The 16,091-nt window shown below is 38.9% G+C and overlaps 1 protein-coding gene across 1 annotated transcript in view; it reads right to left on the reverse strand.

Annotated features, from left to right (window-relative positions):
• Positions 1-1,832: 1,832 nt before the first annotated feature.
• TOPAZ1 (testis and ovary specific TOPAZ 1) overlaps positions 1,833-16,091 on the reverse strand; it is a 50,788-nt gene continuing 36,529 nt past the window's right edge. Inside the window, exons 14-20 of the mRNA XM_063302035.1 lie at positions 15,295-15,469; positions 9,082-9,182; positions 8,274-8,439; positions 7,221-7,385; positions 3,603-3,806; positions 2,435-2,618; positions 1,833-2,093 (exon numbers count right to left, since the gene is read on the reverse strand). Of these exons, the coding sequence (XP_063158105.1) occupies positions 1,883-2,093; positions 2,435-2,618; positions 3,603-3,806; positions 7,221-7,385; positions 8,274-8,439; positions 9,082-9,182; positions 15,295-15,469 (1,206 nt within the window). The 3' untranslated portion in view covers positions 1,833-1,882. The remainder of the gene's footprint in view (positions 2,094-2,434; positions 2,619-3,602; positions 3,807-7,220; positions 7,386-8,273; positions 8,440-9,081; positions 9,183-15,294; positions 15,470-16,091) is intronic.

Consider the following 16,091-nt stretch of genomic DNA (forward strand, 5'->3'; position numbering starts at 1 on the left):
GCCCCTCTGGCTTGTCTTCATTTTGGGGGATTGATACCACGCACGTAGAGGGGCTAGCCTTCAACCGGCTGGCAAGAACATTCTCTGCAAGCGCTTGGTGTTCATTCTAGACTTCAGAGTAGACGTAAGCACGTGTACGTCTCAGCGGCAGAAGGAATGAAATTCCCAAGACCAACTGCTGTAGCCACTGACACAAAATATTAAGTGTAAATCACTCAGTGCAGTTATCTTGTAAAGGTGTTCTTCAGTTGGCCTTGACCAGTGGTGACTATAGGGACACATCAGAAATCTAGTAGCACTTTTAATGCATTTTATTAAAAGGCGCACTTTGTCAAATGTGATGGAGTAAATGTAGCTCAGGAGAGCTGATGCCTTTTAATGAAATGTGTTAGTCCAAAAAGATACTACCATACTCCTGATTTTTGGCTGCTATAGTCTAATGCAGTACTCCTGCTATAATGTCTACAGTGATGTACACATACATTACATAAGTAGGTTTTCTGCCCTCGTCCTACATGTTTGATTTCCCAATCTAGTCTATAATCCTGAGATTCCTTGGTGGTCTATCAAACTAGTAACCAGGCCTGACTCTTATGATGGAAGGTCTTTGGAACTACATAGGAAAATAAGAGGAATCAAGAATGACTTTAGGCTGCCAATCAACTCAGTGATGGAGTTCACTAAAATAAACCACATTACACACAAACTGCATATAAAGCATAGAACAGATTACAAAAGAAAAAGTCTGTACTACTTTTGCTGTTAAAGGTTCTTAGATTGTTTTAATATACATTTAATATTTCTGTGAGACTTGCTTTATACCTCCTTTAATCATGAAATAATTCCCGTAGTTCTGAATAGTTGTGTTTATTGAAGAATGAATACCAGAATAGAAGCTAATGTGCACACCTAATAGTTGTCCATGCTTTCAAACCTCAAGTTTGAACATGGAAGACAAGTGTGCTCAGAAGCTTAATACAAAATGCCATGGCTTGAGTAGTGATTCAAACTAGGCTTTATGAGTATGGTATAATCAGCTGGTGTTAACTGAAAAGATATTTCAAGGTCCGAATATCTGAAGGAGTATCTCTTCTTTCCTGCCTGAGGTCTGAACATCACACCACTCCCTATATTATTTAATATTAGACACCCTTCTATTATGAAACATTCTCCAGGAAAAACCCACTTGAGTCTCAAGAGACCTTTTAATGCTTTCAAGCTTTCTAGTCCTCTTTCATTTTGGCTGTGAACAGATTTAATGGTACTACCTAACGAACCTTCAATGATACAAGTAGGCTTGGTCTAGACATGGCTCACCACCTGGCAACACCAGGACTATAGGCTAGCCTGAGAGGTAGAAGCAATGTCCAGGAAAACAAAGCAGAGGCAAACCACTCCACTCCTGTTGAAAAAAAACAAAAACAAAAACAAAACCATACAGGGACATGTCCATTAAGTCACCAGAAGCTGAGCTCAACTCAAAGAAGACTCTGTCTTTTTTTAAAATCCTGTTTAAAGCTTTCAGAATTTTGAAGCTTCTGCTTATGGTTGGTTTTTTAAACTCACCTTATGTTTTAGTTTATATACTCTACTCAGAGCTGTAAACTCACTATTTCTATGACAACATCTTTGTTTTTCAAAGGCAGTAAAGATTATGAAACCTCAAATTCTAACCCTGAATTGTGAGCATATTTTGACATAGGAAAATTTTTTATCAAGAACTGGCCCTTCTGTATGACCACACTAGAAAGCCATATTCGGTATTATTTTCTTTATGTTAGAAACAGAAATACTGAATTATATAAACAAGTCTGAACACAACAGAAACAACCTTTATTGATTTATTTTAAACAATGATTACTGTAACCAAAGTCTTAATTGACTAAAAAAGCCAGACTTTTCCTGCCCATTTCATATTCTCTTTCAACCATTTAAGTACGCAAGTATGCTCCAAACTATAAACTTGCTCCATATTAACATTGACTGTCAAATGCTTTATGAAAAGCTTTGGATTAGATATGCGAGCAGCCTGAATCAGCCTCTCCACAGCATTCTGATACTCTTCATTGTTTCGTGTATTGCTACTTTCGCATCTGGAAAAGTTTTCAAAATTACAAGGGTTATGAATAATATTCTGTTGTTCTGGAAGACTTTCAATAGCAATCTTTCATTTCTGTGACTGGAAATGAAACGAGGCAAGGAAGAATACCTGATTCATTACTATACTTAATTTATGTCAGCTACTAATAAAATATTAGCTTTATTAGTCTGTATTGTTAGCTAATCAGAGTTATTTGCTTAATAGGTGGCCATGTAAATGTCTAAATGAGGAAATAGTAAATAATAATATTACAACAGCTTTTTCATGGGATAAATAACACATGAGCAACAACTTTTTCAGCTGATTACACGTGCATTTGGAATATACACTAACCTTTTTAGTACTATTTGAAGTATTTGATTGGAAGCTCCAGGACTCTGAATACTACTGGCATTTGAAACCAAAAATATTTCAATTGCTAACAGCATTTCAACTTCAGTCATATAAGAAGGAATAAGTAAAAGTTTACGATAAAGATTTCCCTCTGGTGGTGGATAGCAACCCAATGCTAAAGCACCTAAAAAGTGATAGGAAAAAAAATGAGAAGAGAGGTTAACGTCGGCTAAACATACTATTCTGTAGCTTGTTACAAGTTTCAAGGTTACTTCTGCATCTAGACAACTCTGAACTTTCTCTATTTTCATACTGTTAACTCCTTTGGATATTCTGGGTAAATGGAAAGGAGAAGAAAAGAAGAATTAGCAATCCTCATTGCTTATTTAGAATGCCCAAAGATGTTTTATGTATGCTAGTACAACTAGGAGAGTATAAACCATCTTTAAAATTTTTCCATGGATTCTTAAATAATCTAGGACTTGGCCAGGGTTTTTTTTTCCTTTCTAAAAAAAGAAGCAAAATTATACTGCTGAAGTATTCTTTTTTTTTCCTGTCATAAATATCTTCTAAAAAACCCCAATTTAGAAAAAATATGGGTCAACTTGAAAAAAATCTGTTTGTAATGGAACAGTGAACATGACACTGTTCCATGCACAGAATGGTTAATATACGGATGTCTTACACAATCTGTCATGAGTACGGATGGTGAGCAGGAGGAGGCCCCTATCCAGCAGAGAAAACGCATGCGTAGTTTAGAGACTTTGAGCTGTCATTCAAAGAAACCCAGAACAGACCCGCCTTGAGTTTTGGGGTTTATCTGTCTGGATTTTCCCACGCTTCTTCAGTTTGGTAGGATTTTCTGTCTACAATAGCAGTAAATAAAACACTAGAGACTTTCTCGTCTCGGCGTGGTCTTTGCTTAGTCAGGATACAATCCTTTTAATAACCTCAAACCATTTTAATGTTTGCCCATCAGTCTACTACAACAGATTTTTGTGCCATTAATAGTTTCATAACTTTAAAGTGACATCCAAGTAGATGTCTCCAAAATAACTCTGGTCAGTATTCTTCAATGTTAATATAACTATGAATAATTTTTTTGCACAAACATTTTTATATGAATTTTTTCAACCATAAAAAATAATGTATCTTTAAGAAAGCTTACTTTTATAATGTGTCCTGGCCTTGAGCCACAAACAGCTTCTTCCCAGTGCTGTGATTAATGCTCGAAGTAAATTAAATTCAACAGGGATATTTCTTGCAAGCATGAACTCTACTACAATAGATGATATTCCAATGTTCCTGCTTTCTGAACAAGCATTTAGCAGTTTATTAAACAAAAGGCTGTACTGGGAGACATCCAGAGTGTCTGTAAGAGAAAATTTAGGAATATTCTTCAGCTATGAAGAATGTTAATATAACTACTTCTTTCATCAATGAAATGATGTGAACTATATAAAAGATTTTTTCCTGTTTTTTTATATAGATGTCAAAAACAACTAAGAAATTTATTGTTTTTCTCCTTTAGTTTCATATAGTAGCTTCTTAAATAGGAACCAGGCACACTGCAAAATTGTTATGTATACCTTATATTAAAAATTCAAAACAATATACAAATAAAAGGACTATAATAAATACTATCTGGAATTACATTTTATGAGAACACAAGTTTTACGAAGATCTGCAAACTAGCAAGCAAAACATTTTTAAGGGAGTTAAAAATTCCAGATTTCTTAATTTTAAGGATCTCAAGAAATATACATAGAATACAAACAAAAAGAAATAGTTGCTTGAAACTAAACAACAATTTCCTCTTACTGAAGGAAAAACAAAGTTTGTTTGTTTGTTTGTTTATTTAATTTGTCCCTGCTCATCTCCTCCCATTGGGGGACTCTGGGTGGTTTAAAATAATTGATTAAAACAACCATACAATATAAATAGAATATACAAATATCAAATTACTCTAATAAATAAATAAATATAAATAAGGGTAAAAAAGTAAAAACGTCCAAGTGGCAGGAGAATCTGATACAGTCCATATGTGGGAGGAGTGGTCTAAGATAGCAGCCATTCGCATGTAGATCTATTGACCTCTCTGCCCCAAGCGAGGTGGCAGAGCCAGGTCTTCAGACTCCTCTGGAAGGCCAGGAGCGATGGGGCCAGTCTCACCTCTGGGGGCACCATGTTCCACAAGGTGGGAGCTACTGCAGAGAAGGCTTGTTTCCTGGACCCCGCCAGATGAAATTCTCTTACCGACGGGGTCTGCAGCATGCCCTCTCTGCACAATCAGGTGGGACGGGCTCATGTAATGGGGAAGAGGCGGTCCCTCAAGTAACCTGGCCCCATGCCATGTAGGGCTTTAAAGGTGATAACCAACACCTTGAATTGGACCTGGAAGCAAACAGGTACCCAATGCAGCTCACACAGCAGCGGCGTTACATGTGCCCTTCAAGGGGCACCAAAAACAGCCTGCGTGGCTGCATTATGGACCAGTTGAAGCTTCCGGATACTTTTCAAGGGTAGCCCCATGTAGAGCGCATTGCAATAGTCTATATGAGAGATAACAAGGGCATGAGTGACTGTTCGAAGGGCCTCCCGATCCAGGAAGGGGCATAACTGGTGCACCACATGTAGCTGCGCAAAGGCTCTCCTGGCCACAGCCAGGAGAGTTGCCAAGCTTAGGTTTGTAAAATGAGATACCCAGGGGAAAAACCTGAAGCAAAACCAGGATGCAATTTTTAGTGTAGGTGGTCCTCATTTTCTGCAGATCGAACATCTGCTGTTTCTAAAGAGCCCAATTTTGGATAACCATAAATTGGAAGGTTTTCATCGTTTTCTGTTTCCTTATGCATATGTAAAATGGCACATGGGCTTTTATGTGTGCAGACACTGTTTTTTCTTTCAAGATCTCATTCAGGACATTGTTATCTATGGTTTTATTTATTTCTTTGTTTGAAAAATTTATATGGCCACCCATTTTAAACAAGTAAATCTGGGCAGCTAGCAAACAATACATAAAAACCATATTAATAAAAAACCAAAACAGAAGTACAGAATACTATTAATATGCATCACCATACTATAACTAAGGTGCCTCAAAACAAGTCACAATGCCAACAGACATATGGGTCTCCACTAATATCTTGGCCCTAACGCCTTGGAAAAAGCATGGTCTTCACGACCTTCCTGAAGGCCAACAGGGTTCAGGCCATTCGGATCTCAGACTATTCCAAAGGGCAGGCCGTATGACAGAGAAGGCACAGAATCCCTGTGAATAAGTAGAGCTACCTATATTAGTGAATCTGATTTATTAAGCAACTGAAAATAGAAATATTTATGATTTTACACTATTTATATACTCCCAATCACACCTCCTATATCCCCATACCAAAAAAGGGAAACACTAAAGAATGTTCAAACTATTGAACAGTGGCACTCATTTCACATGACAGTAAGGTAATGCTCAAGATCCTGCAAGGTAGACTTCACCAATTCATGGAGAGAGAATTGCCAGATGTACAAGCTGGGTTTAGAAAAGGCAGAGGAACTAGGGACCAAATTGCCAATATCCGCTGGATAATGGAAAAAGCCAGGGAGTTTCAGAAAAACATCTATTTCTGTTTTATTGACTATTCTAAAGCCTTTGACTGTGTGGACCATAACACATTGTGGCAAGTTCTTAGCAGTATGGGGATTCCAAGTCATCTTGTCTGCCTCCTGAGGAATTTGTATAACGACCAAGTAGTAACAGTAAGAACAGACCACGGAACAATGGACTGGTTTAAGATTGGGAAAGGAGTACGGCAGGGTTGTATACTCTCACCCTACCTATTCAACTTGTACACAGAATACATCATGCAACGTGCTGGGCTTGAGGAATCCAAGGCTGGAGTTAAAATCGCTGGAAGAAACATTAACAATCTCAGATATGCAGATGATACCACTTTGATGGCTGAAAGCGAAGAGGAACTGAGAAGCCTTATGATGAAGGTGAAAGAAGAAAGTGCAAAAGCTGGCTTGCAGCTAAACCTCAAAAAAACCAAGATTATGGCAACCAGCTTGATTGATAACTGGCAAATAGAGGGAGAAAATGTAGAAGCAGTGAAAGACTTTGTATTCCTAGGTGCAAAGATTACTGCAGATGCTGACTGCAGTCAGGAAATCAGAAGACGCTTAATCCTTGGGAGAAGAGCAATGACAAATCTCGATAAAATAGTTAAGAGCAGAGACATCACACTGACAACAAAGGTCCGCATAGTTAAAGCAATGGTGTTCCCCGTAGTAACATATGGCTGCGAGAGCTGGACCGTAAGGAAGGCTGAGAGAAGGAAGATAGATGCTTTGGAACTGTGGTGTTGGAGGAAAATTCTGAGAGTGCCTTGGACTGCAAGAAGATCAAACCAGTCCATCCTCCAGGAAATAAAGCCAGACTGCTCACTTGAGGGAATGATATTAAAGGCAAAACTGAAATACTTTGGCCACATAATAAGAAGACAGGACACCCCGGAGAAGATGCTGATGCTAGGGAAAGTGGAAGGCAAAAGGAAGAGGGGCCGACCAAGGGCAAGATGGATAGATGATATTCTTGAGGTGACGGACTCGTCCCTGGGGGAGCTGGGGGTGTTGAAACTGACAGGAAGCTCTGGCGTGGGCTGGTCCATGAAGTCACGAAGAGTCAGAAGCGACTGAATGAATAAACAACAACAAATCACAGCTCCTCCTGGTAATGAAAATTGCCATGACTCAGATTCAGACTAAAATTTCCGTAATACTAACAACTTACCACAAGTATTCTGAAAGCCTGGGAGATTTCGTAAGACTTCAAACGTTTCTCCATATCGATTCTTTGTCATTAATTCAGATGCTATAGCATACAGCAGATTATGTCGAATGAGGACATCCATTCTATCACAAGGCCATGATGCTGTATTTATTATCCATTCTGACTCTGTAGAGAGATTAGTACTGTTTTAAAACTGTTAAATAGAACACACCCCAACAAACAAAATTATAAGGCTAATCCCAAATAATGGTATGCTTTCTAAATGGCCTTTAGAAATAATCTTGTTTTCTAATTTTACTTGAGCTACACTACGTAGTCTGAGGGAGTATAGTAGTGTCCTTAAAAAAAAAAACTGCAAGTCCTTATATTCTAACTCTTGGAACAGTTGCTGAAAAATTTCCCTAAGCATCACCGGAAGCAACACAGCACAGGGATACAAACATAACTGAGATCAATATGGGGATATCTGAATGTCACTATAAGGTGCTATAGAGTATTTTTGTAGAGTTAAGTCCTTCAATGCACAGAATGTATTAGAATCTAGGAAAAGGTATTTTATTAAAAGCAGAATTATTGCTCTAACAGTTCTCCAAATAAAACAATGTTAGATGTCAAATTCTAGATGTCTTAACTAAAGTTGCGTGCAAAAGTTCAGGAAAGTTGTGGTATTCAACCTTGTACCATGTAAAGGCTTTTTCAGCTTTTGTTTACTTAGGGATTCATGGAAATAAACAGTTTGCTGTATTTCTTCAGTACTTTGAGACTCATTAAATACTGAAAAATGTAATTTAAAAATAAGTCTTTTATCTTTTTTTAGTACTACTTCTGAAATTTGTCTTTTAGATTTTAAGTCTGCTAATAGGAATCTTTTTATTGATAATAATTTTAGCCTCTTTGAAGACACCTTTTTGCCTGAATAGTGGAATAAAAATGCTTCAAATGTAGTATTTTGGCTGTCAGCATATGCTTTTGTTATGACATTATTCAAAATATATTCCAAAATCAGAACCTAAACATGTCTTGAAATCTGATTTTGTTACTGTTTAAATTTACCTCTCAATACCCATAATGCTCCATCAAGGCTCCCACATTTGAGAAAGATTTCCACAGCAACATTAACAATATGACATCTTGATGCCAATCTCTCTTGTCCAAGAAGTCCTTTTAAAAATGTGAAGTGTATCTTTAAAGCGTGAAGCATATCGAGAACCTTCTTGGCCTAACATAAAAAAGGAGAAAGCAGGGATGAAAATTACAAACAGAATTGGTAATAAAACAGAATTTTGAAATACTGTATGTTCAAAGTCTGAATTGTCAATTAAGGACCGACATTGCTAAACTTTCTCATCTTTTAATGTTACCAAGGATATTCAAAATTGGGCCAAAATTCTAGTAGCTAGAATCTAGCAACGTGGAAGTTATTAATATAACCTTTTGATTTATGTATTTCTATCGAGGCAAGGGTGGGAAAACAACATTCATTTCTTCATCTCCACATTCAAAATATGCATCTATGAGAAACCATCCAAAGATTTCTCACACACACACATCCCATTGGCATGAACTGAAAGAAATGTGAAGTCTGTTAACTTTAAATTTTGTCTTGCATAGATATCTCAACCTTACCTACACAAAGAGGAATGCTTGTCTTATGAACTCCCTCCACCATATACTTGCAAGAGGATATGAAAGGTTGAGTTTCCCGCTCAACTGATGATCCCTCAGTTGATGGCTATTCAATAGGAAAACGTGTGGGGCTTGCAAGGCATGTAGCAACATACAAGATGTTATAGCCATGGCCCACCCCTCAAATTAAACATTCCAGGTAATAATTAATTAGCATTATGACTTTGTAAGTTACCTTTGACCACTGGTGTATTTTGTAATATGAAAACATGACACTAATACCAATCCTTCCTAATGAAGTCATGTCTCCTTCATCGCGATGAGCATCAACATTAACTAAAAAATTAATAATAGTTACTTTAGCTTTATTAGCATGCTTTTAAATGGAGCAAAGGAAATATAATTTTTGAAACAAGTTATATATAAGTATGATATGGGGAACATGCAATGTATGAAATCTTAATTAAGTTTTCCTCGAGTACGAAATTATTATTTATTCCATTTTTTTTCTTGGAGAACTCAAAGTAGAATACACTCTTAATTTCATCCTCACAATCCTGTAAAGTCAGCTGGGTGTTCCCAGAAGAGAAAATATGCTTTCTTTTGATGGGGAAGACAAAAAAAGCCCAGCGAACAGCACATTCTGGAAGTTCTGCCAAACCATTTTGGACTGGCCATGGCTTTGGAGGAGCAAAAGCCAAAATCCCAAGTTTCGACCAAAACAACATCTAGAGGAATTCTGAAATTACTTTATGGGGTGAGAATGGCAAGGCTGGTATACATTCCACCTCTCTCTTTTCCTTCACACTACTTGGTCATATCCCAACTTTTTCCCGTCCCACCTTGCCCTGCTGCCAATGGTATATCTCCTTAGCTTGCCTGCTCCTGATCTTCCTAGGGCCTTTTTTCCCTCCCCTGCCTCCCCACACATATCACTGTCAGGGAAAGCCCTCAACTTTGTTCCCCCCACCCACTCCTCTCCCGAACCAGCCTGGAACTATGTTTTGTTCTGTACAGTGTAGAGATCAGAACTTCTCAAACATGCATTTTCACTTGGGGCACAGACCATTTAAAACCAGCTGGAATGGTTCATGCACAGAAGTTTTACACATCCTAGATAATCAGATGCACAAACATTTTTGTTCTGATCAGGCAGATTTTAAAACCCTGTGAAGTATCTTATTTATTTGCACGTTGCTCATCTACTAATATTCCAGGCAATTCATAGAGATGTAATGCAATAAATCCCATGGAACACAGAACATGAACTGGGCACAGAAAGCTACTGGCAATGTGCAATGACTGGAGTGTTAGTGGTATGCTACAATAGCAACCCTCCCTTGTTAGCACTGGCTGCTGAATTCTGCAGCAGCAGCTGTAGTTTCCAAGTCATTTTCAAATATAGTCCCATGCTATTGCCCTAAATTTATTTATCATGCAGCATGGTAGCATAAATGGTGATGAGAAGAACATGCCATCTTTGCCAGAGCTTCCTAGATTCACAAATGGCAGCAACTAGGACATTAGTCTAAGTTGGATCTCTACTTGCTATTCTAGCAGGAGCCACAAGTCAAGTAGAACCCCCAAGCCATAGACCCACTCATGTAGGGAAAGTATGACTCCATCCAAACCAATCATCAAAAATGAAGAGAAGCCAGTATGTTTCTGGACAATCTCTGTGACTGTCTTGCTAGGGTTCAATCTGAGCTTATTTCAACCCATGCGACTTCTCGTAACCTCTCGCCACTGGGTTAAGACTGCCACAGTGTATCTGTATAATGTATAATTTACAATGTATATGTATAATTCATACTGACAGCGGACCCCATACTGATGAATGGCTCTCCCAGCAGTTTCATACAGATGTTAAATAGTGAGAAAAGCCCTGTGGCAACCCACATTGGAACAACCATGGGCTTGACTGCTCTCTCCCCACAACTATTAACTGGAACTGCGTACTTGGGAAGAAGCAGAACCCCCTTAGAATGGTTCCTTACTCCAATGTAGATGGTCAAAATGATACCATAGTTGGTGTTAAAAAACCCCAGAGGTCTAAAAGGCCAGGAGGATCACATTCTCCCCATCCAATTCCCAAAGAAAGCTACCCACCAGTGACCAGTGTTTGTATATTATGCCCAAGTCTGAACCTTGACTGGAACTGATCTATATAATTTATCTAGCTGACATTCCAGGATCTTCTCCAAAATACCTTTCATTTGGATCAGCAACAGAAAGCCCACCAGATCACCTTGTAAAGCTGGGTAGAAGAGCATCTGCAAGGCACTAGGAAGTTGAGAACACATTCTCATCATATTGTATTCTACGGAGCTGTGGCTGCTCAGCCTTCAAGCAAAAGGTTGTAAACAGCCTGGATCCAGATTAAGAAATGTTCCTTGTGGTAGGTTTGTGAAAAATGGAAAAGGTAGTGGTGGATGATGGGTAACTGTTTCAGAGCTGAAAATAGTTTTTTCTGGGCCAGTAGAGAGCCAGCAAGGTTACTTATGCAAGTTCCCAAAGAACCTCGTCTATTATTCTAGCAATCGGATTGCTACAAAGACTTTGAAGCCAATTAATTATAAAAGCTGCCATTGCTTCTACCCCCTACAATGAAAATCAAGAAACAAAATACTAGATCTTGGAACTGATGGGAAAAGAGGACAGATCAACTTTTAATCTGCTGAAATGTTCCATATATTTGAAAGCTATCAGATGTATGCTCCATTCCCTCAGATCTAAGACCATCAGGTTTAGCCAGTCCACCTGAGAATTGTGTAGCTTCAAAATGTACTGTAAAAATGAAAGAAGATACTTCTACACTTGAAAAAATTCTGGTGGTCTCTCTCATGAGGAAACAAAGCTTCCCACCCTTCTGGCACAGATGATGTGCTTGACTATAATGATAAGTTTGTGGTAATTCTAAATCAGAGCTTGAAATCTAGAAAGTGCCAACTTCATCGCTACAACTTCAAGCAGCTGATTTGTATTTGTAATGTAATGTGAGAATGGTCTTGGAAGATGGGGGGAAGAGATGCTGCCTAAGGAACGATCAGATAAAAGACGGAGGTGCCCAGAACTGAGTAATAGACAAAGAAAATTAAAAAGGATCTGCCCTAACTTGGCAGGTGGTAAAAAGGGACAGCGGAAGATTTGTATTTTCAGACTTGCAAGACTGATGTCAGCTCTCCCAGGTAAACCAGACAGGAAACACAACCAGATGAGCTACTTCTACTTTATTGTTAGGCTACATTAACAGAATCTTGCAAGGCTGAAAGTACTTGATCCAGATATATTCCATAAACCCTGAGCCAACTCATCCATGCAGTAGATCACATCCAAATTTTTCAATTCGCATTTGTCACACCCATATGAAAAGAGTTTCACATAGGTTTTCCCTTCTTCAATGCTGATGACAATCATATGTATTCAGACTGTATTACCACAAAGAAACTGACACTAAATTGTGGCATTTTAAAGCAATCTGTTACAGAACCAATGCTTATTGCTGCTACAGAGCATATGGACCAAATTGATAATGATACTCATTAGTCCTTATAGCATAGCTAGTTCCATCACTGACGTAATAAGATTCTGCAGTGGTTCCTCCTGGTGCCTGCATGAAAATCGTATTTTTCAGAACAGAAACAGAAAACTACCCCAAGGTACTGGAGATAACGAAGTGTGTACTTTAGCTTTTGTCCCAGGTTGACCAGCAATCTGGACACTGATAAATACTATGGCATTTCCTAAATACTGCCTGAATCCTCAACAAAATCATGTAACTTGTCTAAATAAGGATATATGTTAGATCCTGTATTCTCAGTTCAGGTACCAATGTCACTATGATCTTGGCAAGACACAGTGAAGATCACATAGGAAGCCTGCCTATACAGCGTGTATTTTGGAGACAATTCCTATTATGTGAACTGGATCATAGTGATCCATTTCTCTCAAATCTTAGGATGCTATTACATCCCTTCTGAAGGCATTCCAGGATTATTTCAGTATCTCCATGTGAAATCTGTGGTAGTGCACAAGCAATTCACCCTCTTCAGATCCAGTACTGATCCCCTTGTTTTTCTTTGGAACCATAACAAATATTGAGCAGGAGTCACAAAACCTATTCAGATTGCTCAAATGTTACAGAGATGCTGTGTGTCCTTGAGCATCAAATTATACTTTTCTACATACAGACCTGGGAGATAAAACATGACTAGGAGGCAAAAACATGTAGATTTCCATATATCAAAATTGTGCTTAGGATTTATACATCCATTATTTGCCTCTTAAGAGTGGGGGAAAACCTGCAGGCAACTGCCCTCTGATCTTGTAATCACAGAGTTCCTGCTTCCCTTGTGGAAGACTGTGGAGCAGGGACCCTTGTGTGCTGCTGTCTGGCCTGTACCCTTGTACTTCTCCCCTTCCTCTCACAGAGCCAGGTAGATCCATAGGGGTAAAAGAGTAATGAACTCCCAAATCCTTTGCTTTCCTCTGGCTTGGTGGGTGCTGTTAGGACTTTTTTCTCATCCTTGATTTCAAGGACATTTCTGAACAGTTCCCCTTCTTTGAAGGTGCCAGTAATTAACACAGCTTTGAATTTAAAACTGAGGGCTTGAGCCCACAATGTGGCAATAAGGGATGGCTTAGTATTTGAATTTGTGCTGGTAGATTGTGACTCAGCTGCCTTGTTTAGAGTTATCCATTCCCTCTAAGGGAACAGTGACTAAGGGTAACTCCCTATGAGCTACTGTATAGGCTGGATCCATGTGTCATCTGACTGCTTCAGGTAGCTGGTGGTAGCATGACTGGATACCTCTCGGAAGTGGTCAATGTCTCTTTAGGAGCAGCAATGTTGTTGAAAGCTTTGATAAAGGTGGTGGTGCATCTCCAATCTGAAAAGGCCCTCCCTGGAACTAGCCATGCTGGACAATTACTGGACAGTCCCTAACCACCCATTTCTGGGGACCAAGTAAAATTGGGATGCAGGTGCAGAGCACCATAGACAAAGCAGACTATCTCAATTCTTTCCAGTCATGGTTCAGCCCTGGGTGTGGAATAAAAACCACACTGATCACTCTGATTGAGGATTTTTGTTGGGACTTCAATGGAGGGAGTGCAACCCTCCTAATCCATTGGGACTTCTTGGTGGTCCACATTACCATCTAGTGCAGTATTCTTTTGGGGTACCTGCAAGGGTTAGGAGTCAGGAGTATTATGGCAGTGGTTCTGCATTTTCCTGAGTGAGCAGTTCTAGTTGGTGGCAATGGAAGAAGAAAGGTTAGCCTGATGGATGCTCCCCTGTATGGTATGTCAGGGTTTGCTTGTCTGTTTCTCCTGCTTTTTAATATCATTATGAAGCTGTTGGGAGAGTTATCCATCAATATGCTGATTACACCCACACATACATCACTGGAGGCTGAGATTTGAATGGGGAGAAACATCTAGCTTTCTGCATTGGAAGTGACTCTGGGCAGGATATTTCCCCAGAAGAAATATGTCCACAACTTAGGGGTTCTCCTATACTCACAGCTACCACCAGATAGGCACAGGAGAGACATGACTAGGAGAACCTTTGTTCAGCTTCCTGGAATAAGGCAATAGTAACTCATGACATCATTACCTTTAGGACAGACTACTGCAGTGTTTTACATGGGGCTGCTCTTGAAGACTACCTGACCAATTACTGGAGGTTGCCATAACCGTTTAACACCAGTACTGTGGGCATTTCATTAGTGGTGGTCAATGGGGACTTGAGAGGTGTTCCTCACTTTCCTCAGTGGAATCAAAACCATAGCTGTCAGAGTGAGGGAGCTCAACAGAATTATCAGTCTGATCTACTGGCAAAATTCTGGATTAGGACCAGCTCCACTAATCATAGGCAGAAATAAGATCAGCTGCCACTAATGTCTGGATTCCTTCATTCCCAGCAGGAACTGAGGTAAGCCCTTAGTAGACGCTGCTTAGAGGGACTGTGTGATCCTTGGGGCAGTTTCCATAGCTGCAGCTGCTGCTGCCTCTGCACATAGCTCATGAGAGAAAAATAAAAGAGAACATGGATCAGTGCCTATTAAGTGAAAAAAGCTGGGTAACCTCAATGGTCTGATAAAGCCATTCCTTTTTTTAGTGATAGGAATCAGACTGTTGGGTATTCTTTCCTCATGAGAGCTACCAACAGATAGTGGAGTTCTTAACTGTGATCTGCTATCAGAGATTAGGTAGGAGCAGAACTAAAGGAGAGAGGCCTCATTCATATAAATTCAGCAAAAAATGTACCTGCTTTTCAAAGTCAATGGGATTATGAGCAATTAAGAAGATAAATTCATCATTTCCATACAGAGGAGGTTAAGTGGAACTGATATTTTTGGCAACCCACATTCAACTTTCATTTAAAGAGGACCTGTTTTTCTTTGCATGTACCCTTGTAATATTTGACAATATTTGCACATTTTACCTGCAGCTGCAAATTCACAAAATGGAATGCCTGGCTTCTCTTCCTTCACTGAACTGATTAGTATGCTAGCAACATACAATGAGTATTTTTCAAGGTTATCAAGGTTTTTACACTCTCTCTTCGCATTAGTGTACAAAGTTCCCAATTTAGCCCAGTCACTTTTTTCTTTACAATGCTGTTCAAAAGTGAGAAAAGATGAACAGGATTACTAATAATGATTCAAACACACACATTATAAACTTAATAAGTAGCAGTATTTTTTTTTGTTTTGAAGTAGAGCTTAATTCTTTAAGTAGGCTTTGTCTCATACCTCTCAATAACTATATTTGGTAAGTTCTACAATTTTATTCAATTAAAGCCTCCAAAACAGTTATACAACTAGTTGAATTACTTGTGACTCAACTTATTACTGCAGCGTACTTTTTATCAGATACAATTCAAAGTTTTTCTTTGTAAAATACAATCTGACTTTGAAAATATTAGGAAGACATAAAAATATTACTTGAAATGCATTCCATCACCTTGACAAAGTATAGAAGGGATTTGTCTTTACTTAACAAATAAACTTTCTTAAGGTTGAACTACACTGCTAAAAGGAGAGAGAAATCTGTCTGAAGGGAAGCTTTTGAAGAGTTTTTTCCCCATTAAAAAATTGCGTCCCCAGAAGTCCTGCTATGCTGCTTCATGATGGTGGTATGTACGTGTTCCTGTGATGAGTGAAAAATGCTGAGAGTGTATGCCAAGTATATATATACTCCCACCAGGATCACCCAGTGTGTGAAGGTCCTCCCAACTGA

This window comes from Candoia aspera, chromosome 4 (assembly GCF_035149785.1).
Source record: "Candoia aspera isolate rCanAsp1 chromosome 4, rCanAsp1.hap2, whole genome shotgun sequence".
Taxonomy (NCBI): Eukaryota; Metazoa; Chordata; class Lepidosauria; order Squamata; family Boidae; genus Candoia; species Candoia aspera.